Source organism: Cervus canadensis, chromosome X, assembly GCF_019320065.1.
Source record: "Cervus canadensis isolate Bull #8, Minnesota chromosome X, ASM1932006v1, whole genome shotgun sequence".
Classification (NCBI taxonomy): domain Eukaryota; kingdom Metazoa; phylum Chordata; class Mammalia; order Artiodactyla; family Cervidae; genus Cervus; species Cervus canadensis.
In genome coordinates, this window is record NC_057419.1 from 52,314,312 (window position 1) to 52,339,561 (window position 25,250).

Below are 25,250 nucleotides of genomic sequence, written 5' to 3' on the forward strand. Positions count from 1 at the left end.
AAAAAAAAAAAAAAAAAAAAAAAAAAAAAAAAAAAAAAAAAAAAGAAGAAGAAGAAGGGGGAACACGGAGGCAAAAGATAGGATAAGTGAGGTAGAAGATAGAATGATAGAAATAAATGAAACAGAGAGGAAAAGAGAAAAAAGAATGAAAAGAAATGAGGGCAACTTCAGGACCTCTGGGACAATGTGAAATGCCCCAACATTCGAATCATAGGAGTCCCAGAAGAAGAAGACAAAAAGAAAGGCCATGAGAAAATACTTGAGGAGGTAATAGTTGAAAACTTCCCTAAAATGGGGAAGGAAATAGTCACCCAAGTCCAAGAAACCCAGAGAGTCCCAAACAGGATAAACCCAAGGCAAAATATCCCAAGACACATATTAATCAAATTAACAGAGATCAAGCACAAAGGACAAATATTAAAAGCAGCAAGGGAAAAACAACAAATAACACACAAGGGGATTCCCATAAGGATAACAGCTCTTCTTTAAATAGAAACCCTCCAGGCCAGAAGGGAATGGCAGGACATACTTAAAGTGATGAAAGAGAAAAACCTGCAACCCAGATTACTGTACCTAGGAAGGATCTCATTCAAATATGAAGGAGAAATCAAAAGCTTTACAGACAAGCAAAAGCTGAGAGAATTCATCACCACCAAACCAGCTCTTCAACAAATATTAAAGGATCTTCTTTAGACAGGAAACACAGAAAGGGTGTATAAACTCGAACCCAAAACAACAAAATAAATGGCAACAGGGCCATACTTATCAATAATTACCTTAAATGTAAATGGGTTGAATGCCCCAACCAAAAGACAAAGAGTGGCTGAATGGATACAAAAACAAGACCCCTATATATGCTGTCTAAAAGAGACCCACCTCAAAACAAGGGACACATACAGACTGAAAGTGAAGGGCTGGAAAAAGATATTTCATGCTAATGGAGAACAACAACAACAACAACAAAGGAGTAGCAATACTCATATCAGATAAAACAGACTTTAAAACAAAGGCTGTGAAAAGGGACAAAGAACACTACATAATGATCAAAGGATTAATCTAAGAAGAAGATATAACAATTATAAATATATATGCACCCAACATAGGAGCACCGCAATATGTAAGGCAAATGCTAACAAGAATGAAAAGGGAAATTAACAACAGCACAATAATAGTGGGAGACTTTAATACCTCACTCACACCTATGGATAGATCAACTAAACAAAACACAAACTTTAAATGACACAATGGTCCAGCTAGACCTAATTGATATCTATAGGACATTTCACCCCAAAACAATGCATTTCACCTTTTTCTCAAGTGCACACAGAACCTTTTCCAGGATAGATCACATCCTGGGCCATAAATCTAGCCTTGGTAAATTTAAAAAAATTTGAAATCATTCCAAGCATCTTTTCTGACCACATGCAGTAACATTATATGTCAATAACAGGAAAAAAACTATTAAAAATTCCAACATATGGAGGCTAAACAACACGCTTCTGAATAACCAACAAATCACAGAAGAAATAAAAAATGAAATCAAAATATGCATAGAAATGAATGAAAATGAAAACACAACATCCCAAAACCTATGGAACACTGTAAAAGCAGTGCTAGGGGGAAGGTTCATAGCAATACAGGCTTACCTCAAGAAACAAGAAAAAAAGTCAAATAAATAACCTAACTCTTCACCTAAAGCAACTAGAAAAGGAAGAAATGAAGACCCCCAGGGCAGTAGAAGGAAAGAAATCTTAAAAATTAGGGCAAAAATGAATGTAAATGAAACAAAAGAGACCATAGCAAACATCAACAAAGCTAAAAAGCTGGTTCTTTGAGAAGATAAATAAAATTGACAAACCATTAGCCAGACTCATCAAGAAACAAAGGGAGAATAATCACATCAACAAAATTAGAAATGAAAATGGAGAGATCACAAGAGACAACACAGAAATACAAAGGATCATAACAGACTACTATCAGCAACTATATGCCAATAAAACGGACAGCTTAGAAGAAATGGACAAATTCTTAGAAAAGTATAACTTTCCAAAATTGAACCAGGAAGAAATAGAAAATCTTAACAGACCCATCACAAGCAAGGAAATCGAAACTGTAATCAGAAATCTTCCAGCAAAGCCCAGGACCGGATGGCTTCACAGCTGAATTCTACCAAAAATTTAGAGAAGAGCTAACACCTATCCTACTCAAACTCTTCCAGAAAATTGCATAGGAAGGTAAACTTCCAAACTCATTCTATGAGGCCACCATCACCCTAATACCAAAACCAAAGATGCCACAAAAAAAGAAAACTACAGGCCAATATCACTGATGAACATAGATGCAAAAATCCTTAACAAAATTCTAGCAAACAGAATCCAACAACATGTTAAAAAGATCATACACCATGACCAAGTGGGCTTTATCCCAGGAATGCAAGAATTCTTCAATATCCACAAATCAGTCAATGTAATACACCACATTAACAAATTGAAAGATAAAAACCATATGATTATCTCAATAGATGCAGAGAAAGTTTTTGACAAAATTCAACATCCATTCATGATAAGAACCCTTCAGAAAGCAGGAATAGAAGGAACATACCTCAACATAATAAAAGCTATATATGACAAGCCCATGGCAAACATTATCCTCAACAGTGAAAAATTGAAAGCATTTCCCCTAAAGTCAGAAACAAGACAGGGGTACCCACTCTCATCACTACTATTCAACATAGTTTTGGAAGTTTTGGCCACAGCAATCAGAGCAGAAAAAGAAATAAAAGTAATTCAGATTGGAAAAGAAGAAATAAAACTCTTACTGTTTGCAGATGACATGGTCCTCCACATAGAAAACCCTAAAGACTCCACCAGAAAATTACTAGAGCTAATCGATGAATATAGTAAAATTGCAGGATATAAAATCAACACACAGAAATCCCTTGCATTCCTATACACAAACAATGAGAAAACAGAAATTAACAATTGCATTCACCATTGCAAAAAAATGAATAAAATACTTAGGAATATATCTACCTAAAGAAACAAAAGACCTATATATAGAAAACTATAAAACACTGATGAAAGAAATCATTGAGCCTCTTTTTTTGGGGGTGTGTGATGAGGTGATGAAAGAAATCAAAGAGGACACAAATTGATGGAGAAATATACCATGTTCATGGATTGGAAGAATCGATATAGTGAAAATGATTGTACTACCCAAAGCAGTCTATAGATTCAGTGCAATCCCTATCAAGCTACCAATGGTATTTTTCACAGAACTAGAACAAATAATTTCACAATTTGTATGGAAATATAAAAAACCTCAAATAACCAAAGCAATCTTGAGAAAGAAGAATGGAACTGGAGGAATCAACCTGCCTGACTTCAGGCTCTACTACAAAGCCACAGTCATCAAGGCAGGATGGTACTGACACAAAGACAGAAATATAGATCAATGGAACAAAATATAAAGCCCAGAGATAAATCCACGCACCTATGGACAACTTATCTTTGACAAAGGAGGCAAGGATACACATTGGAGAAAAGACAATCTCTTTAACAAGTGGTCCTGGGAAAAGTGGTCAACCACTTGTAAAAGAATGAAACTAGAACACTTTCTAACACCATACACAAAAATAAACTCAAAATGGATTAAAGATCTAAATGCAAGACCAGAAACCATAAAACTCCTAGAGGAAAACATAGGCAAAACACTCTGACATAAATCACAGCAGGATCCTCTATGACCCACCTCAAAGAGTAATGGAAATAAAAGCAAAAATAAACAAATGGGACCTAATGAAACTTAAAAGCTTTTGCACAACGAAGGAAACTATAAGCAAGGTGAAAAGACAGCTTTCAGAATGGGAGAAAATAATAGCAAACAAAGCAACTGACAAAGAATTAATCTTAAAAATATACAAGCAACTCCTGCAGCTCAATTCTAGAAAAATAAACAACCCAATCAACAAATGGGCCAAAGAACTAAACAGACATTTCTGAAAGGAAGATATACAGACGGCTAACAAACACATGAAAAGATGCTCAATATCACTCATTATCAGAGAAATGCAAATCAAAACCACAATGAGGTACCATCTCACGCTGGTCAGAATGGCTGCTATCCAAAAATCTATAAACAATAAATGCTGGAGACAGTGTGGAGAAAAGGAAACCCTCTTACACTGTTGGTGGGAATGCAAACTAGTACAGCCACTATGGAGAACAGTGTGGAGATTCCTTAAAAAAACTAGAAATAGAACTGCCATATGGCCCAGCAATCCCACTGCTGTGCATGCACACAGAGGAAACCAGAATTGAAAGAGACACGTGTACCCCAATTTTCATCACAGCACTGTTTACAATAGCCAGGACATGGAGGCAATCAGCATGGACCTAGATGTCCATCAGCAGACAAATGGATAAGAAAACTATGATACATATACACTATGGAATATTACTCAGCCATTAAAAAGAATACATTTGAATCAGTTCTAATGAGGTGGATGAAACTAGAGCCTATTATACAGAGTGAAGTAAGTCAGAAACAAAAACACCAATACAGTGTACTAACGCATATATATGGAATTTAGAAAGATGATAACGATAACGCTATATGTGGGACAGCAAAGGAGACACAGATGTATAGAACAGTCCATTGAACTCAGTGGGAGAGGGCGAGGGTAGAATGATCTGAGAGAATAGCAGTTTATAAGAAACATGTTTATTATCATATGTGAAACAGATCGCCTGGTTCGATGCATGAGATAAGGTGCTCACGGCTGGTGCACTGGGATGACCTAGAGGGATGGGATGGGGGGGGAGGTGGGAGGAGTTTCAGGATGGGGGGCACATGTATACCCATTGCTGATTCATGTGAATGTATGGCAAAAACCACTATAATATTGTAATTTAATTAGCCTCCAATTAAAATAAATATATTTAAAAATTGTAGAAATACATATTAAATAACAGTATGAGTGGCACTTGAACATGATAAAAATATGAAGTACTATGTAAATCACTCTTAGTTTGAGAAACATAGCATGAAGTGTTTTGCCCCCCTGAGGGAGTCCAGCTTTGAGGCAGCTTACTGGTAGCTAGGCAACATCATTATGACCTCAGAGGTGTGAGGTAATAAAGGCTGGTAACTAGGCAACCACCACCCCTCACTCCCCTCATACTCCCCCCTCCCTGACCTGCCCAGCCCTCCAGATCCTTTGCATCACTCATCTGGCCCTTTAATTGTCACTGTGTGATCCATGACCACACTGATTCCCCCACAGACCTTACTGAGCTTGAATCCGTGGAGAGGTCACTATCCATCCATTAGCCTATCCTGGGCTCCACGATATCTATACCCAAACACCAATACTTTCCACTCCTTGGTAGGAGTCATTTTTGTGTCTTACCACTTTCCGGTCCTGCTCTTTTTGTCCTGTTGGGCTGTAGAGATCAACCTTGCACACGCCCCTGCGGCTGTGTAACCAGTCAATATCATCAGACATCTGAAAAGAGAAACAAAATAAATTTGAAAGTCTAATATATGATTTTAAGAAACTGAATTGGTTAAGAATCCCTGGAGGGCTTTCTAAAACCCATCTGTGTTTCATATAAGGTTTAGGCTGGGAACTGATAGGGTAAGCCATGGGGGAAAGACACTCTGAAATGTTTGGACCTGAAAATCAAGATCATTATCTTTTAGCTCAGTCCATGGTCTTCTTTAATTTAGATTCCTCACACCAACTATTTGAAACCAAGGGAGTATCATATTGACTTGGGAAAATGCCAGTCAGGAAAAATGACAGCCTGGGAAACAAATTTAAAAAGGGGTCTATGCACTGTAGGGGAGTCAAGTTCACCTCATTCCCTTTAACTGAATTTTAGCTAAACCTAGTCTAACCCATGTCTTAGGTTAACAGCTATAATACTTACCACACAGGGCCACTGCAGAAGACTAAGGTCAATACTAGTAAAGTGAATAAAGATTTCAACATATAGAACAAGTTTCTGAACATTGAGACCGCTCAGTCTAATAGCTATTAAGTATAACTAAGAGACAAATGTCTGAGGGAAGATCAGACCCTGATCCCATAGGACAAAGTTTAATTTTACTTTTGAAAGACAGAATAAACTCTGCCAACTTCCTTCAAACCCCTTGACACCTCCCACACTTCTCTCTCCCTCCTCTCCTCTTCTTTCTCTTCCTCCCTTCCACCTTCCCTCTTTTCCTCCCTCTCTCCTCCTGCCTCCCTCCTCCGCCCTCTTTCTCCTTTCCCATCCTCCCTCTCTCCCTCTCTCTCCTTCCCTCTGCCTCTCTCAGTCTCAACATTTTAATCTTTAATCTTTAATCTTCTGATGGCTAGCCTTTCACAGGATACTACTACATTTCAACTCTTTGCCATCCTCCCCACTTCTCTCCATCTCATTCCCTTAAGGTCTTGGACTCTCCCTTCAAGAAGAAGGGGGAGGCAGAGGTCCCTCGTGATTTGGATATAGCCTAAGTTCAAATCCTTAAAAAAAACTGTAAAAAAGAAAATTTATGAACTCTTACCTTGATAATGAAGTTATTTTAGACTTAGGCTGAAAATGTGCCACCTAGAAGGGAGATGTGCCCCTTGAGATGGAAGTGGGCAGTGCCAAGTTCTTGGGCACGTGCAGCTGGCTGCCACCCCGGTCAGCTGTTGGATGAGACTGAGGGAGCCAGGCTCTTCCCCGCTGCTTCTGACCCTGGCGTGTGACATCAGGGTTTGTTGAGTCATAATGCCTGAAACCATAGCGACCCAGCAGGGGCGGGGCAGGCTGGCAAACTCAGTAGCCCTCCATGTAAAAAGCATATCAGGCTGTCTACTGTACAACACATCTTTTTCTGTTCTGTCCAGAAGGGTACACATATTTCTTTTATATTTTGTCCTACTCACAACTTCTTAAGACTTCCCTTCACATTCACAGATCCTTAAGGCCTCCCTTCACGTTCACAATGCCTTAAGATCCCCCTTCTCGTTCCTCTTCAGGCTAGACCTCCAGAGCCATCTAGTCATATTAGTTACCAGTATGGTGGGGTCTCTATTTTTCATATACAGAATTACAACCAGCTTCTCTGAGCAAAACAGTATTATCATAGCTTATTTCCCTTTGGAAATAAGAAATTCAGAGTTATGTGGCAATAAATCTTTGGATTTATGTAGAAATAGAGAAACATTAAAGTCCTTTCTGGGTATCCTGAATAAAAATATGAAAGAAAATTTGAGGTGGCCTTAGCCCCTTCTGTAGTTTCACCTCACCATTAAGACATCCCAGTAGCTAGTCAAAAAGGAGGAAGAAGATGCCCTTACCTTTGTAGTATCAGAATAGGTTATTTTGTAGGACATTGGAATGGCTTTTTCTTTTAAATTTGGAGTTGTGATGACCCTTTCAGCTTGACTCAGGATGTTGCTGCTTTCCTCAACCCTCCATACTCTCCTAAAGACTTGATTGCCAGTTGGTACCAGAACTTACACTTCATGACATCACTGTTTCCATGGAGAACAGTGACAGCACAATCAGGGACTTTGTCCTTAGTGTCTACTTGATCCAGCAAACTTTAACCTTTCTTCATGAGACATAATTAGCCCTCCCCCTCCCCAAAGCCAATCCACTTGGGTCTGGGTCAGCCCTTCACATACTCCTCAACCCATGAAAAGACCTGAGCCTCACTTATTCTTTTCCATTATGGTCAGTGACAGATTGCTGGCTACAGTATTTCTTAAAGCAATATCCATTACACTTTGAGATGCCTTTGGGTTAGCCCCAGTTTGGAAACATTAGCCTGTAACCAAATCCTCTTATTGTGCCCAAGTTTTATCTTGTTTTTTCCTTGTCCTTTCTCCACCAGTCTTCACCTTAACCTCATGGGAACAAATATATCTAAATTAAAAATCAGTTAAGATGAACAAGTAAATCATAGAGTTTCAAATCCTTTGTTCTACCTTCATTTCTTCTTTTATCTGTTACCTCACATTACATGTCTTAACCCTCCTGTACAATTTTGATCTTGTCAGTTCATGTCATCAGAGACAAACAGAGCTGGACTTTTGTTTGAGGTGGCAAAACCTATTTTATTCAGGCTTCTGAAATAAGGGAGATAATTCAGATGAACAGAGCTCAATCCACTGAAACAAAAGGCCTTTAATGTGCTGGGAAATGCTAGAGGAAGTAAAATCTTGGTGGTGCAGTGGTAAGGAATCTGCTTGCCAGTAGCAGGAGATGCAGGAGATGTGGGTTCGATCCCTGGGTCAGGAAGATCCCCTGGAGAAGGAAATAGCTACCCACTCCAGTATTCTAGCCTGGAAAATTCCATGGACAGAGGAGTACTGAGGGAAATCTGTGGGGTGGGAGGTTAATCAATGTGATCAGAACATCTGTGTTTGCTAACTGGTGCTTATCAAAATTAGATTCCTACCCTTCCATAGAGACTGGGAGACAAGGGACCTGTCTTTCTTGATGATTACATTTCAAAGGGATGACTCCCAGGCCTTTGAGAAACATTTTCCTGGGTTATAGAAGATACATTTCAAAGGGTCAGAGAAAAGATTTACAATCACAAGTTTTCTAAAGTTAATTTCTGAGCAAAGGAAGATCAGGGGGCTATAGTCAGGTTTTGGCTGAAATAAACAGTAAATTCTTTTGGCACTTTTGAACTTTCTCAGGCATTTTAAAAAGGTTGGTATCATCATCCTAGCGACATGGCCTTGAATTGATAGAAACTATGCTGGTGTTTGTTCAAGTCTCTTAATGTAGAGAGTGGATGAAATTGTTTGTGCTGAAGGTTATAGTTCTTTCTCGGCCAAGGTTGAGGCCTAGTTGAGAATGTAGCTCAGAGGAGCCTGACTATATCAAACCATCATGTTATATACCTTAAATATATACAACTTTTACTAAAAAATAAGTTTGGGTCAAGGAAGGTGTCTTTGTCAATAGTAATGGGTTAGAATACTTAATACAGGACTTGTTTTTCCTATACCACTCTTTGGTCAGGGGAACTTTTGATGATTAAAGAAAAAGTTGGAGCTCCCGTGTCTGGCTCATGTCTGTGGAATAAGAAGCAAAGAAAGAAAATGTTTATTTATTCTTCAGTCACAAGAATGTATACCCTAACATAAAAACAAACAGACAACAGCCACACACACACACACAAAGCTATAAAACACCCGCCGCAGCCCAGAAGAGAACAACTGTGATCTCTGTCTGGACAATGTCTGATGAAATCACCTAACTGACAAAGAGGGAACTATTATGGATAATTAGAGGCCTGTCCCTTGACATCCCAATCCTGTCATCTTGGAGGCTAACCAGGAACAAACAAGAGCAGCATTTGGATGGGATGGGAAACCAATAATGAAATACAAGGAAGTTTAGTCATAGGTTACAGTATATCCAACAAGAGCTTCTCTCAAGTTGCTAAAGCTCTCAGACTGGCCTGTACTGACTAGAGATGGGGATAGATGGGGGAGAAGGGATACTCAAAGAGTCAAAAGAAGGAATATGCTGTGTTAGTGTGCGAGTATGTTTGAAGTAGTATACACTTAGGTTAGCCTTTAAGAATCAAACATAGAGATGTTAAGCACACAACATTTGGTTATCATTCTCTCCCCCAATCATCATCATCTGTTTTCTAACCTTGTTTATTCTACCCAAACATCTCTTCCACATAAACTTGCGAATAATTATACAAGTCAACACTTTAAATATGCTTTCAGTTTGCATTTGGTTTGAAAGAGCTATTAAGAAAAATGGGACCTGTGCCTGTAATGTAATTATTATGAATAATGGCAAAATGAAATTTAAATAAGCTGAACGATCAGCCTTTATGAAATTACTGTCTGCCTGTTAGTTCCATTAAGGATCTTCCAGACTTAGATTTAGCCTACTTAATTTAGCTTATGTGATGACACTGTGACCATTTGGAAAATGGGCCGTGATGCTAATGATTATCAGACATTGTTTACTGTGGACCAATACAAATGGAAAATTCACTTCTTTTTCTCTTTATTCTCCAACCATGAGAATACACAATGTCATTTAGAGCAGTTACATGCAAACATACTACAATGAAAAATTAGATAGTTATTTTAACATCTTAGCAATGGTGCTGCATAATTACTTCTATCAAGCATTTATGACTATACTGTGCATATATGTCTGTCCTTTCCTATGAGTGATTGAAGCAGTGGAGGGAGAAAATAAAGGACTTTAAAAGCTATAAACATTCTCTTTTTTTTTAATTTCGGGGGCAGCTGTTAAAGGAAAGCAGACTCTTAGATATCTTGTGATTTTCTTTTAGGCAGGGGCTTAATTAGGCAGCTAAGATCTGTTCTATTGCCTTGTATAAAATGACTTACAGCTATTTTGAGGGGTGGGCTTGGCTTTGCAGTGACCATTTCTAGTCAGGCCCTCCTCCTTATAATTGTGAAATTTCCCTCCTGTGATTTCCTAGACCATTTGTTTATTGTCTGTATAATTCATCAGACATTGACTAGATCTGGCCTTGTAGAGTTAATTAACTTTCCCTATTCCTGGATCACCTACATTGAAAGCCTGGAGGGCAGTTTCTCTGTCTCTTTCTGTTTCTGTCACAATATTGGGCATACAGTTGGGATCAAGAAACAAATGATGGCCTTGAATTTCAGGCAGGAAACAAGCCATATAGTCATGAAATCTGTAATAATGACAAAAATCTTGGTCAGTTATCGAAGGGGGCAGCCTTCTTCTTAGAGTAATGATTCTTACTCTTGAGTGTGCCTCAGAATCACCTGGAGAGCTTGTTAAAATAGACATTTGGGGAGCTCCCAGGGTCAAGAGGGTAATGTATCTGAAAAGGGCATGAGGTTCTGCATACACCTACCCCCACCCCATATCTTGCCTTTTATATCCCTTCTTTTGGCTATTCCTGAGTTATAAACCAGTAAACATCAGTAAGGGTTTCCCAGGTGGTGCTAGTGGTAAAGAACCCGCCTGCTAATGTAGGAGACTTAAGAGACGCTGGTTGGATCCCTGGATTGGGAAGATCCCCTGGAGGAGGGTACGGGCAATCCACTCCAGTGTCCTTGCCTCGAGAACCACATGGACAGAGAACCCCGGCGGGCTACAGTTCATTGGGTAGCAGAGGGTCGGACATGACTGAAGCGACTGCGTGCACACACACACACACACACACACCAGTAAAGTTAAACAAACAAACAGATAGTTGGGCCCCATCCCAGAGTTTCTAATTCTGCAGGTCTGGAATGAGGCCTGAAAATTGCCTTGTACTGTGTTTTGCATGCATTATCTCATTTAATTCTCACACAACCTTCTGAAGTAGGTACCCTTCATACTTTTTCTCAGGGAATTTCTCTTCTGCATCTTGGACCTGAGAAGAAAGAAACGGCCATTTTGGTGGTGGTCTCACACTGGTCACTACCATCATCTCGGACGTGGGTGTCTGTGTGTGCACAGAGATTCGTATGCTTTTCATTCTTCTCAGGTCCCGACGCAGAAGTTCCTTGAGAAAAAAAAAGTATGAAGGGTACCTATTCTGATCTTTTGGCCCCATCTTGTGGTTTCAGGTTTGACTGAACCAAATACTGCTCCCCCTGCTGGTGAGAATGGTGGGGTCTGTCAGAAGACCTCGGATATCGCTTTTCCTGAGGCGATTTTTTCTGAAGAGGTGCTGCTGAGGCGGTTGTTCCGAGGCGATTATTCCGAAGCGGTTAGTATCCCCCACTATCTGCCCTTTTTCTGGGTTTTGTTTTCTGTTTTCGTTTCTGATTGATGGGGAGTTCCTATTCAGTGTAAAGCATTTATTCCACTCCCCTGTGACATGTTAAAGGTAAACATATTTTTCTAAGTATTAAGAGCCTTTTGCCATATATAGATGTACATATCACATACACACACACACATATATATATATATATACACATATCACATACATATATATATATATATATATAAACATATAAATATATAATTATATCCTGTGTGAGAGCTGGAGATGTGGCTGAAGGAATTCGGCTGTTAATCGGATTTTTTTTCTCTGTCAAACCCACAAACTTCTCTCGGACATCTGATAAAAAATACTTAAAATATAGTATTAACTGGTGACAGAGTTTTTATCCTTCCCTCCAGATATTGTCATTATCAGCGAGTGAATGTTTTAAACAAAGACCTTGGAGGAGAGGAAGGGGATCTTGGAGCACGAAACCTCTCAGGTTCCCTCATAGACCCTGTAGGGGGTTCCCTCCTCCTCCAACACGCACACTTAAGGATCATTAAAATAGGATGAAGACTACCCTAGTATTCTGCTTTGTGCGTGTAGTGTGGCCCCGCGGGGCTATCAGGCTTAGACCTTCTTTTGCCTCTTTTTCGAGTCAAGATGACAAAGAGGGTAATGAGTTCATGTGACCACTAGGGGGTCTCAGCTGCTTGGAAAACGTGTTTGTACGCACGCCTGCTTTGCCAAGTGAAGTGAAAGTCGCTCAGTCTTGTCTTTGCGACTCTTTGCGACCCCAGGGACTATGTAGTCCTTGGAATTCTCCAGGTCAGAATACTGGAGTGGATAGCCTTTTCCTTCTCCAGGGGATTTTCCCAACCCAGGGATGGAACCCAGGTCTCCCTCATTGCGGGCGGATTCTTTACCAGCTGAGCTATCAGGGAAGCCCTCGTAGTGAGAGTCGCTCAGTCTTGTCCGACTCTTTAACCCCGTGGACTGTAGTCCATGAAATTCTCCAGGCCGGAATACTGGAGTGGGTAGCCATTTCCTTCTCTAGGGCATCTTCCCAACCCCGGGATCGAACCCACGTCTCCCGCATTGGCGAGTCTCCCAAATTGGTGAGTCCCTTCCTGCTAGACTCACTCCCCGTCCTAAAAACTGTTTGTGTATGTTGTATTTATTTATACGTTTCCTTAATGGCCCCATCGTAAAGATGTGTATAGGTTCAAGGAAACAGCGACAGTCCAACTCGGTAGAGAACCTAACAGGGCCTCACGTACTTAGCCATTCAGTAATCACTCTTGGTGATGTCAGAGTGATTTTGACGGTAGTAATTGTGTTAAAATAATCACTCAGCATGTGTCCTCTGAAGCTTTTTTTAGTTTTATATTCAGCTTGCTTTGGGGCTTATCACACTCTGCCTTGTGTTGTAGTTATTTCATTAGGAGCCTTATCTTTCCAAATACAGAACTGCTTCAGGAGAATGACTGTGTTTTATTCATTTTCATTTACACTGCAAGAGATAGCACTAGGCTGGTCTATATTAATGAGTGCTTGAGGATATTTACATAATTGAACATTAGTGTGTACACCTGAAACTAATATAATGTTATATGTTAATTCTTTTTCAATAAGGAAAGAAAGACAACCATTGGTAATGGTTGTTCAAGAATTGCTATGCCCAGAACCAGACAGAAGTGCCTGGCCACAGCCAAAAATACTGGATTATGTTGGTCCAAAATGCCTGGCTTATTTCAATACCTCCCTAACTAGTTCCACTGAGTGTTTCCTTCCACTCTTCAATAAAATATTATTTAAAAAGAACCAATATATTTTATTAGCCACTGTTATGTTTATAACAGCTTTATTGAAATGTAATTTAGATACCACATACTTCATGTAAGTGTACAATTCATTGATTTTTAGGATACTCACTGAGTTGTGCAAATATCACCATAACAAATTTTAGAACATTTTCATCACCAAAAAAGAAACCTTGTACCCTTTAGCTATCACACACCCAACCCTGTACCTCCTTAGCTTTAGACAGCCACCATTCTAATTTCTGTCTCTATAGATTTGCCTGTTTTGAACATTTAATATGTGGACTCATACAGTACGTGGTCTTTTGTAACTGACTTCCTTCACTTAGCATAACTTTTTTCCAGTAAAGAGTTGTGACAACACATGTGAAATGTTGTTCATGAAGGAAGGAAGCTCATTAGAGACTTGGTATCAAGGATTTTTATTGGGGGCTGGTCATGCAGGCACCCTCTGCCTAGCACATACCAAAACTCCAGAGTCCCAGGAGGAAAGATGGTGTTCATCAGAAAGCATGTTGTTTGCACAAACAGGGAAAGTATAGTGAGCTATTCTGATCAATTAAGGTGGTAGGAACCCTCCCCAAATCCAAGTTCCCAGATCCTAGCCAAGGACCAAACTTACCAACAGGATTTTCAAATGATAACATTCTCAGGCCTGTTATATTAACTCTTTTCTACACAGATTTTGATAGGGATTGCATTGACCATTTTGAGGGGAATTGCCATCTTAACAATATTAAGTATACCAACCAATGAACATGGGATCTTTACATTTATTTAAGACTTTAATTTCTCTCAAACATGTTTTGTGGTTTTTGGTGTGCAAGTCTTGTACTTCTTTTGATAAATTTATTTTGGACTATTTTATTCTTTTTGACACCATTGTATTCATTTTCAGATTGTTCCTTGCTAGTGTATGGAAATACAATTGAATTTTGTATATTGATCTCGTATCCTACAATCTTGAGCTCACTTGTTAGCTTTAATAGTTTTCTTTTTGTGTGTGTGGATTTGTTAGCTTGTTAATATGGTGGATTATATGGATTTTTAAAATTGAAGTATAGTTGATCTACAATGTTACATTATACAGATGTATAATATAGTGATTCACCATTTTTAAAGGTTATACTCCATTTATAATTATTATAAAATATTGACTATATTGTACAATATATCCTTATAGCTTGTTGTGTTGTTTAGTTGCTAAGTTGTATCCGATTCTTTTTGACCCCATGGACTTCAGCACGCCAGGCCTCCCTGTCCCTCACTGTCTCCCAGAGTTTGCCCAAGTTCATGTCCATTGAATTGGTGATGCTATCCAGCCATCTCATCCTCTGCTGCCCTATTCTTTTGCCTTCAATCTTTCCCAGCATCAGGCTCTTTTCCAATGAGTGGGCTCTTTGCATCAAGTGGCTAAAGTATTGGAGCGTCACCTTACTTCAGCATCAGTCCTTCCAATGAGTATTCAGGCTTGATTTCCTTTAGGATTGACTGGTTTGATTTCCTGGCTATTCAAGGAACTCTCAAGAATCTTCTCCAACACCACAGTTCAAAATCATCAATTTTTCGGCACTCAGCCTTCTTTATGGTCCAGTTCTCACATCCATACATGACTATTGGAAATACCATAGCTTTGACTATACGGACCTTTGTTGGCAAAGGAATGTCTCTGCTTTTTAATACACTGTCTAGGTTTGTCATAGCTTTCCTTCCAAGGAGCAAGTGTCTTCTCATTTCATGGCTGCAGTCACCATCCACAGTGTTTTTGGAGCCCAAGAAGAGAAAATCTGTCACTGCTTCCATTTCCCCCCCTTCTATTTGCCATGAAGTGATGGGACTGGATGCCATGATCTTAGTTTTTTTTTAATGTTGAGTTTTAAGCCAACTTTTTCACTCTCCTTTTTTCTCCTCATCAAGAGGCTCTTTTTAGTTCCTCTTCACTTTCTGTCATTAGAGTGGTATCATTTGCCTATCTGAGGTTGTTATTTCTCCCAGAAATCTTGATTCCAGTTTGTAACTCATCCAGCCTGGCATTTCACATGATGTACTCTGCCTATAAGTTAAATAAACAGAGTGACAATATACAGTCTTGTCCTACTCCATTCCCAATTTTGAACCAGTCCGTTGTTCCATATCTGGTTCTAGTTGTTGCTTCTTGACCCACATACAGGTTTCTTAGGAGACAGGTAAGATGATCTGGTATTTCCATCTCTTTCAAAATTTTCTACATTTGTTGTGATCTACACAATCAGAGGCTTTAGTGTAGTCAATGAAGCAGAAGTATATGTTTTTCTGGATTTCCCTTGCTTTCTCTATAATCCAACAAATGTTGGCAATTTGATCTCTGATTCTTCTACCTTTTATAAATCCAGCTTGTACATCTGGAAGTTCTCAGTTCTTGTACTGCTGAAGCCTAGCTTGAAGGATTTTGAGCATAACCTTACTAGCATGGGAAGTGAGCACAATTGTCCAGTAGTTTGAACATTCTTTAGTACTGCCCTTCTTTGGGATTAGAATGAAAACTGACCTTTTCCAGACCTGTGGCCACTGCTGGGGTTTCCAAATTTGCTGACATATTGAGTGCAGCACTTTAACAGCATCTTCTTTTATGATTTGAAATAGCTTAGCTGGGATTCTATCACCTCCAGTAGCTTTATTGGTAGTGATACTTTCTAAGGCCATTTGACTTCATACTCTAGGATATCTGACTGTAGATGAGTGACCACATTTTTGTAGTTATCCAGCTCATTAAGATCTTTTGTTGTACAGTTCTTCTGTGCATTCTTGCCACCTCCTCTTAATCTCTTCTGCCTCTGTTAAGTCCTTACTGTTTTTGTCCTTTATCTTGCCCATCCTTGTATGAAATGTTCCTTTGATATCTCCATTTTTCTTGGAGAGATCCTTACAGCTTATTTCATATATGATAGTTTTGTGACTCAATTCCCTATCCCTATATTGCCCCTCTCCCTTCCCTATCCTCATTGGTAACCACTGGTTTGTTTTCTATATCTCTGAGCCTGCTTCATTTTTGTTATATTTACTGTTTCTTTTCTTTTCTTTTTTTTTTTTTACATTTCACATATAAGTAAATCACATACAGTATTTGTCCTTCTCTGTCTGACTTATTTTACTTAACATAATACCCTCCAGGTCCAACCATGTTGCTGCAAATTGAAAAATTTCATTCTTTTTATGGCTGAATAGTATTCCATGTGTGTGTGTGTGTGTCTGTGTGTGTGTGTCTGTGTGTGTATCTCACATCATCTTTATCCATTTATCTGTTGATAGACACTTAGGTTGCTTCCATACCGTGGCAATTTGTAAATAATGCTCCTATGAACATCAATGTACATGTATCTTATCTTTTTGAGTTAGTTTTGTTTTTCAGATATATACCCAGAAGTAGAATTGCTGGGTCATATGGTAGTTCTGTTTTCAGTTTTTTTGAGAACCTTCCATACTGTTTTCCAGAGTGGCTGTACCAATTTACATTCCCACCAACAGTGTACTATGGTTTCCTTTTCTCAACATCCTCACAAACACTTTGTTATGTATTGTCTTTTTGATGATGGCCATTTTGACAGATGTGAGGTGCTGTCTCATTGGGGTTTTGATTTACATTTCCCTGATGATTAGCAGTGTGAGCATCTTTTCATGTACCCATTGTCCATCTGCATTTCCCCTTTGGAAAAATGTCTATTTAGGACTTCTGTCCATTTTAAAATCAGAGTTTTTTTGGATGTTGTGTTGTATATAGCTTTTTTTTCAGTGCATGTTCTAATTATGCACAACATCTATATATGCACAACATATCACAGTCTACTGCAGTTGACATTTTATCAATTGGAGGGAGTGTAAAACTTTTCCTTCCTTTATCCTCCTACATTGATATTATTGTTTTAAACATTTCCTCTACATATATTGAGAACTGCATCAGGTAGTGTTATACATTTTGCTATAACTCTCAGACATAATTGAGAAAGCAGTATCAGAAGGAGGGTCAATTGTATATACCTGTATTTTTACTCTTTCCACAATTCTTTCTCCCTTATGTTATTAATACAAGATTCCTTCCATGACTATTTTTTCTACCTTGTAAACTTTCTATTCTTTTAAGAGGAGCATCTGAGAATGACTTCATTTCCCCTTCACTTCTGAAGGATATTTTCCTTGGATATAGAATTCTCAGTTGCCAACTGACAGCTCTTTCCTCTTAGTACTGGAAAAACATTGCCACCTTCTTCTGGCCTGTGTGGTTTCTATTGTCATTCGACAAAATTTTGCTCTATTAGAAAGGTATCATTTCTTTCTTGCTGCTTTCAAGGTTTTTTTTTTGTCTTTAGTTTTCAGGAGTTTGATTATGATGTTTTTGTTTGAATTTCTTTGGGTTTATCCTCTTTAGGGTTTACTTACCTTCTTGAATGTAGGTTTATGTCTCTCTCAATTTTGGAAAACTTTCAGCCTTATTTCTTGGAATAAATATTTTTGTAGAAAAGATTACCAGAAGTAGAATCTCTGGGTAAAATGGTTCAAACTTTTAAAAGTCACTATATATTTTCAAATAACGCTCCTAAAGTTGGCAGCAGTTTTTATTTCTGCCAACAATGCAAGTACCTGTTTACTCACCCCTTTACCAACAGAAGTTATTATTAATCTATTAAAATTTTGCCAATATCCTAAACAAAGCAATGCATTGCTGTTTTAATCTACATGTATTTTTAGTGAAACTGAGCATATTTTTACGTTTATTGACCATTTGTATTTCTTCTCTAATTGTTCATTTCCTTGTCAGTTTTTTTTTGATGGATAGTTCATCTTTTTCTTGTTGATCATGCAGTTCTCTTTGTACATTTTGGAAATTATTCCTTTGTCACTTGTGTTGACAATGTTTTTAGCCAGTTTGTTGTTAGATTTTTTAACCTTGTTTTTGTTTAGTTGTTTTGGCAAATACTACTTAATGTTATTGAGACTTTTGCTCAAAAATCTCTAAATTTTTTTCCTGTTTAGAAAGGTTTTCTTTATTCATGATTATAAAAATATTTTTTATATTTTATCTAATATTTCCATGATTTAATTTTCACAATTAAATGTTGGATCCATGTGAAATATATTTTCATGTTAAAGTGAAGTAGATAAGAGCAGATGTTTTCTACCAGGTTTTAATACAGGAATGTAGTGGGGAGGGGGAAGGAGAGTTCATAACAGTTTTGTATGCCTAGGTTGGAGGGAAATATTGGAAAATGGCAGTGTCAAAGAGCTGTCTCTTCTTTTCTTAGTATTCTCTCTGAGTGCTGCCCAAAGGAAAGGTTAAGTCAACTGGAAGTTTGAAAGTTGAGAGAATTTTTTTTTAATTTTTGGAAAAATTATAATTTTTACTCAATTTTGTGAAAAACTGGAAGGAAATAGGAAAAATAAATTTCTTGTTTTGTGATTTTTGTGTTGCTGTTGTTTTGGTGGATGTACCTTTTCCTCTTTTGGCTAAAGAAGATTTGTAGTGACTTGTGTTAATATTATATTTCCTTTATAGTGCATACCAGTAGGCTGCTTGTCCACAGCGATGACCCTTAAAGGAAGATAACCCATTTACTTGGTTAACAAATATTTTTCAGTCATCTGTCCAGGAGACAGGTACGGGGTAGTGCTTTGCCTTTGGTCTCTGGAATCAGACTGCTTGGGTTTAAATCCCAATCTAATAGCTTACTAACTGTGTGATCTTGGGCAAGTTACTACAAGCTCCTCTTCTGCAACATGTGCTGTGTGCTTAGTCGCTCAGTTGTGTTCGACTCTTTGTGACCCCATGGGCTATAGCCTGCCAGGCTCCTCTGTCCATGGGGATTCTCCAGGCAAGAATACTGGGGTGGGCTTGCCATGCCCTCCTCCAGGGGGTCTTCCCAATCCAGGGATGGAACCCAGGTCTCCTGCATTGCAGGTGGATTCTTTACCAGCAGAGCTACCAGGGAAACCCTTCTGCAAAACAGAAACAGTAACAATTCATTGTATTGTTGTGAGTGTCAAAACAGTGTTACACATACAGTAAGCAGTTGATAAATGTGAACTCTTCTTAAAGCTAATCACTGAAGATAGAGCACAACACCTGTGGTCCTTGCAGTTGTGGAGCTTGCATTCTTGAGTGATGAGGTAGGTTCAACAATTAAAAATTGCAATAATTACTCTAAAAGAAATGTAAGGATTGAGATAAAGTATAAGGGAGTGGGAGAAGAACCCTACTCTAGATAACATGGTCAAGGAAGGCCTCTCTGAAGAGAGGATAGTTAAGCTGAGACTTTAAAGCATGAGAAAAAAAACAAACAAACAAGTGATTTAAAGAAGAGAGGGAAGACTATTTCTGACAGTGGGAACATCATGTGTGAAGATCCCGAGGAGTGTGATTTTCTGTATATTCAAAGTTTGGGAAGAAGATCATTATGGCTGGAATGGAGTAAATGAGAAAGAGAATGGTATGAAATGGGGTTGGTGAGATAGATGGGACTTGTAGTCCACGGTAAGGAGTTTGGATTTTAATTTAGTGGGTAACTACAAAAGCAGGAGAGGGACATAATTTTTGTTTTTTTAAAAGGTTGATTGTACCATTGTATTGTATTTGCATTACAGAAGAGCCAGATTGGAAAGGGGTAGAGCAGCTTGGAGGCTTTTGACAGTGGTCCCATTGAGAGATCATGGTGGTAGTGGAGATGGAGAGAAGTGGATGGATATAAAATATATTTTTGAGGTAGAATCAACAGGACTTGCTGACAGATTGGATTTGGGAGGTTAAGGTGGTGGAAAAGAGTAGAATCAAGGATGATACCCAGGTTTCTGGTTTGATTAACAGGCTTGATATGGTAACATTTTCTGAAATGGGGGGCATTGGAGGAAGGATTAGATTTGGTGAGGTTGTGAATATGTTGAGTTTGAGATATCTATTAGACATCCAAGTGGAGATGTGGAATAATCAATTGGATTTATGAGTCTGGAGTTCAGGGCCAGCTTTTAGGTGATATTTAAAGTCATGGATTTATATGTGATAACCTAGGGAAATTAAAAAGAGGCAAGGGCCTGGGATCATGTGACTATTTTCCCTTTAATGTAAAAGCTATGAGATACTATCAGTAAAAGGAGAATGGACTAATAATAAAGGTAAAAATGTAGTTTAGTAGTAGAGTATCTGTATATGAAGGAATTCTTAGATTTCATTCCTGGCATCTCCACTTTTCTCTTTCCCTCCTCAGAACATAGAGCAGGGTGATAAACTCTTCAAGTCTTTTGTCAGTTACTCATATATTTTTTCCTAGCTCCTGGACCAAAGCAGGTGCTCAATAAATGCTGAATGAATTAATTAATGTACTAACGAAATAAACGAGAATACCAGTGGTAGTACCTGCTTTGCCACAATGCAGCATTTTGATAATGGGCAGTTACCAAGCATGGGGCTTCACCGGTGCCTCAGAGGTAAAGAATCTGGCTGCAATGCAGGTGCTGCAGGAAACACGAGTTTGATCCCTGGGTTGGAAAGATCCCCTGGAGGAGGGCATGGCAACCCACTCCAGTATTCTTGCCTGGAGAATCCCATAGACAGAGGAGCCTGGCAGGCTGCAGTCCATAGGGTCACAAAGAGTCTGACACGACTAAAGTGACTTAGCACGCATGCAATTAGCAAGCTACAATTTTCTTGTGTCTGTAAAATGGCAATAATAAAAGCACCTACCTTTTGGGACAATGTTTAAAACAATTTAAAAAGTTATAGCAATCAGCAAGAGCTAGCGTTCAATTAATGTTAGCTACTATTAGCTATCTGCACTGTGGGTGCTATCCATAAAATAGGGGCAATAATTTCTGCTCTGCTTCCATCACAAGGCCATTTGTGAAGCCAGCAAGAGTTAACGTTTGACTCTATAAAAGCTTATTATTATTGTTGTTGTTTTTATTATTTGGCCGCCCTGCGGTTTTCGGGATCTTGGTTCCCCCACCAGGGATTGAACCTGGGCCAGGGCAGAGAAAGCAGCGAGTCTTAACCCACTGGATCGCCAGGCAATTCTCCAAAGCTTATTAATATTTTAATTGCTCTGGACTTCACCACGTAATGCATCCACTCTCTTCATCCTCCGGCAGGGTTATTTAAATGAAAACACATCGTTAAAGGGACCCAGTACTCCCTTTGTCAGTCCAGTCCGCTCCAACCAATGGTACTCGAAACCACGCCCCATTGGGAAGTCTATTAGCCTCAGAGTTCACTTTGAAAATATCCAGCCCGCCCCTCCTTGCTAGGCTGGCGCAAGTCTCAACGGCACGCTGATTGGCCCCTGCTGGCCAATCACCACCGCTCTTCCTCCTGGGCTGTACTTTTCAAAATTCGCTTGGATAAATTGAGATGGACGCCGGTTGCTGCAACGCGGAGCATTGCGGTCACTTCCCTGGCCTCACCTGGCCTGGGAGTGCGTCCGTGATCTTTCCTGTTCTGCCCTCAATCTCGATATGAGGTAGGCGCCTTTGAACTTGTACTACTTCCTCGAATGTCCGGCTCTGTCGCCCGCGGGTGGGTCCTTGAGGCTCACTCCAGCCCCTGTAACTTTTTTGTCTGAATGCGTCTTGCCACGAAACTTTTGCTTTCTCCTGTCAGTCAGCAGCCTGCGGAGAGAGTCCTGTCCGAGGTTGGGTAGGGAGTGTGTATTAGAGGGTGAGATGGCAAAATAAACAAACAAAACCCAAACTGGTTCCCGGCTTTTAAATGCAGCTACCGCTGCGCATCCCTGAATCAGAGTACATTTCTGTAGTCTTTTCACAAGTGAAGCTGTACAAGATCAATTTAACCTACAAAACGTACGTAAGTTAGAGAATGCAACGTGAGGGATATCTTAAACTACAGGTTGAAGGATATGAAGGGGGATGGAAACGTGTCTTTTCTCCCTTGTTTCCAGTCAGTCCGTCAGTTGTGTGCTCAGTCGTGTCCGACTCTTTGCGACCCCATGGACTATAGCCCGCCAGGCTCCTCTATCCGTGTAATTTTCCACGCAAGAATACTGGAGTGGGTTGCCATTTCCTCCTCTCGGGGATCTTCCCCACCCAGGGATCGAACCCAAGTCTCTTGTGTCTCCTGCATTGGCAGGCGAGTGCCTTACCACTGCGCCACCTGGGAAGCACCGTTGTCTCCACTAGCTAGTGATAGAAGAGAGTTAGTGAGACTTAAGATTTTCACCTTCAGTCCCATCCAGCTCTGGCTTTGTCATGGCTCTCTGCTGTGGTCCTCCTGGAATCCTAGAATGTCAGAGGTTGAAGGGATCCAAGAACAATGCTTCTTAAACTTTAAAGTGCATACAAATCACCAGGGGAAGTTAACTTCCACTTTCAGATTTGGTAAAGCCTAGCTTGGCGAGTGAGATTTTAAATTGCTAACAAGCTCCCAGGTGATGCCAATATTGCTGGCCCATTGACGATGGTTAAATGTCCAGGAGACTCTGGTCTCACTGTCTCATTTTCTTAGGTGAAGGAAGGAAGCCTGGAGAGGGAAAAGGGACCTGTCCAGTGTCACTCAGCCAGCTAGGGACAGGATCAGAACTACACTTTAGGCATCCTCCCCAGCTTAGTGCTGCTTTCATTGACATCATGCTGCTTTCTCTCCCCAGTGTCTTGCTGTCTGTAATCTGCCTTTGTATATAAAAAGAAGTTGCTACTGTTTCCTGAGACTGTTCTGATCTACAGTTTTGGACTTTGAGCAGTTGGGCTTCTGAACAAGCCAACTTGTCTCTGTGTGGGTTTCAACACCAGCTTCGGATAGCCGGTGGAGCCTTTAACACTCATCAGTAGAGGAAAAGGAAAGTCTGGAAAGTGGAGAGGATTCTAATTTTATTGTCTAAGTAAGGCTAAGGGTTCTGTAGGTAGTAGAAGTTGAGAGTGTTCTGCAGTGTCCTTTTATGAAAACATGCTTTTGGTGGTGTCAATCCCCTCCCCTCTCCTAGTGGCAGGAAAATTAGTTACTTAAGCCAGATTATTGTTCAGGATAATGAAAGTGATAAATGACCATCATCTGAAAACTGATTTTCTCTGAGGTTTAGTCATGCTGTGATGTCATCAGCCAAAAGTTTTCTGGCCTGTTGACTCCAGTTTGATTTTTTTCTTTCCACTTGAAAGATAAAGATTTCAGAACCTGAGTCTTCGGTCATCCATAAAGAATTGTGTGAGGTGTGAACAATAATAGTGGAGTGAGTGGTTTTCATACAGTCCAGTTAAGGCTGGGTTCACTCAATTTAGCTTTATTTCTGCTTGGCTGAGTTTTGAGGGATGAAATGGAAAATGGGTTTGGATTTGGAGGAAGAGAAGGAGAGTAAGACGCACCATTTATTCTGAGGACGTACCAGGTTAAGCTTTGCACGTGCAAATTTACATTTGAGCCATACGATACCTCTGCAAGTAAGAGGTGGTGCATAGCTCTTTTGCAAATGAGGAAACTGAGGCTTAAAGATGCTTAACTGGCTGATTTAGAAGCCCAATTACTTCTTTAAAAAGAAGTCTGTGGTCATTCTAACTCCTCATTACTCCTCATACTACCACTCTGTGGCCTTTCACTTTATTCTCTGGGCTGTTTTGGAATCTTTTTCACATACAATCAGAGAGACATCATGGTATTTTAGAAAAGAGCCCTGGAAAGAGCTGGGTGATCTATACTGCTTAATAGTTTGTCCTGTGTAGTAAATAACTTTTAACTCATCTGAGACTATGAAGTGGAAAGAATTATACTTGCCCTGCTTAACCTCACAGCTTGAGGAGGATTAACTGACATAATAAATGTGAAGGCACTTATTTGTGCTGACTTTTCCTCAACGAACAAAATGTTTAATATTGTCCATCCAAAGCAAAACCCAAGTTAGCCTTTCTTTTTTCTTCAACCTTTCTCTCAAACTGCAATCTTCTCTGCAGTCTTCACAGCATGGTCCCAGCCTAGCTCTCAGCCTCTTTCTAACTCCTCCCAACACATTATACTTCACACTCCAGGCACCTTGGATGTTTCCAAACCTGCTGTGCTCTACACGTTCAAGCCTCTGCCTGGGCTCTGGCTTTCTTTGCCTGGAAAGCTCACCTGTCTACTTGGGAACCTTTTTATCATATTAAGTCCAGATCAAATATAGTCTCCTCTGTGAAGCCTTCCTCCACCCCATCTCCCACAAGATTACTAACTTTCCATTATGTTTCTAAAGTGCTTTGTGTCTACTGTTAGTAAATCATTTGTCACATTTATATGTTGCTGTTAGAGCTGTGCCTGTGAATGCTTCTAGGATAAGATCCATGATTTATTTGTGTTTATCTCCATTGCCTGATGTATCTTGTACATAAATTTGTCGCATTGCCTTTAGGGTCTCTCTTAATGGAAGCCTGTTCTTTGTCAAATGTCATTGAACTTGGAGACTGAGTATGGGTGGGTTCAGAAGGGCAGTTGTATCTGAGTGGGAAGGGTCTCTTTTATATTCAAGAACTGATTGCTCCTAATGTGCTTGTAAGACACTTAAGTGTATCATAACTTAAGTGTATCATAAGACACTTAAGTATATCACAAGTTATGATTGTGAGTTCTTAGTTTAGTTTGAGAACTCACAAGCTAAAAGAACCTTAAGGAGTATAGAATGGGGTCCCACATTGAGGTGGGGTGAAGGTAGGACTCTCCTAAGTTCTGTAATGACTTAAATTTTTTATGTCAAATGATTTTCA

The 25,250-nt window shown here is 39.5% G+C and overlaps 2 protein-coding genes across 3 annotated transcripts in view; one reads left to right on the forward strand and one right to left on the reverse strand.

Annotated features, from left to right (window-relative positions):
* Positions 1-7,438, reverse strand: part of AKAP4 (A-kinase anchoring protein 4) — a 13,663-nt gene extending 6,225 nt beyond the window's left edge. Inside the window, exons 1-2 of one of the 2 annotated variants that reach the window (XM_043460020.1) lie at positions 7,334-7,438; positions 5,411-5,506 (exon numbers count right to left, since the gene is read on the reverse strand). In XM_043460020.1, coding sequence (XP_043315955.1) covers positions 5,411-5,506; positions 7,334-7,369 — 132 coding nt within the window. In that variant the 5' untranslated portion in view covers positions 7,370-7,438. Of the gene's footprint in view, positions 1-5,410; positions 5,507-6,552; positions 6,708-7,333 lie in introns of those variants that run through there. The other variant, XM_043460021.1, reaches the window with a different exon arrangement.
* Positions 7,439-21,559: 14,121 nt separating this feature from the next.
* Positions 21,560-25,250, forward strand: part of CCNB3 (cyclin B3) — a 46,230-nt gene continuing 42,539 nt past the window's right edge. The window contains 1 exon segment of the mRNA XM_043459302.1: positions 21,560-22,030. The gene's annotated coding sequence lies outside the window, so the exon portion shown is untranslated.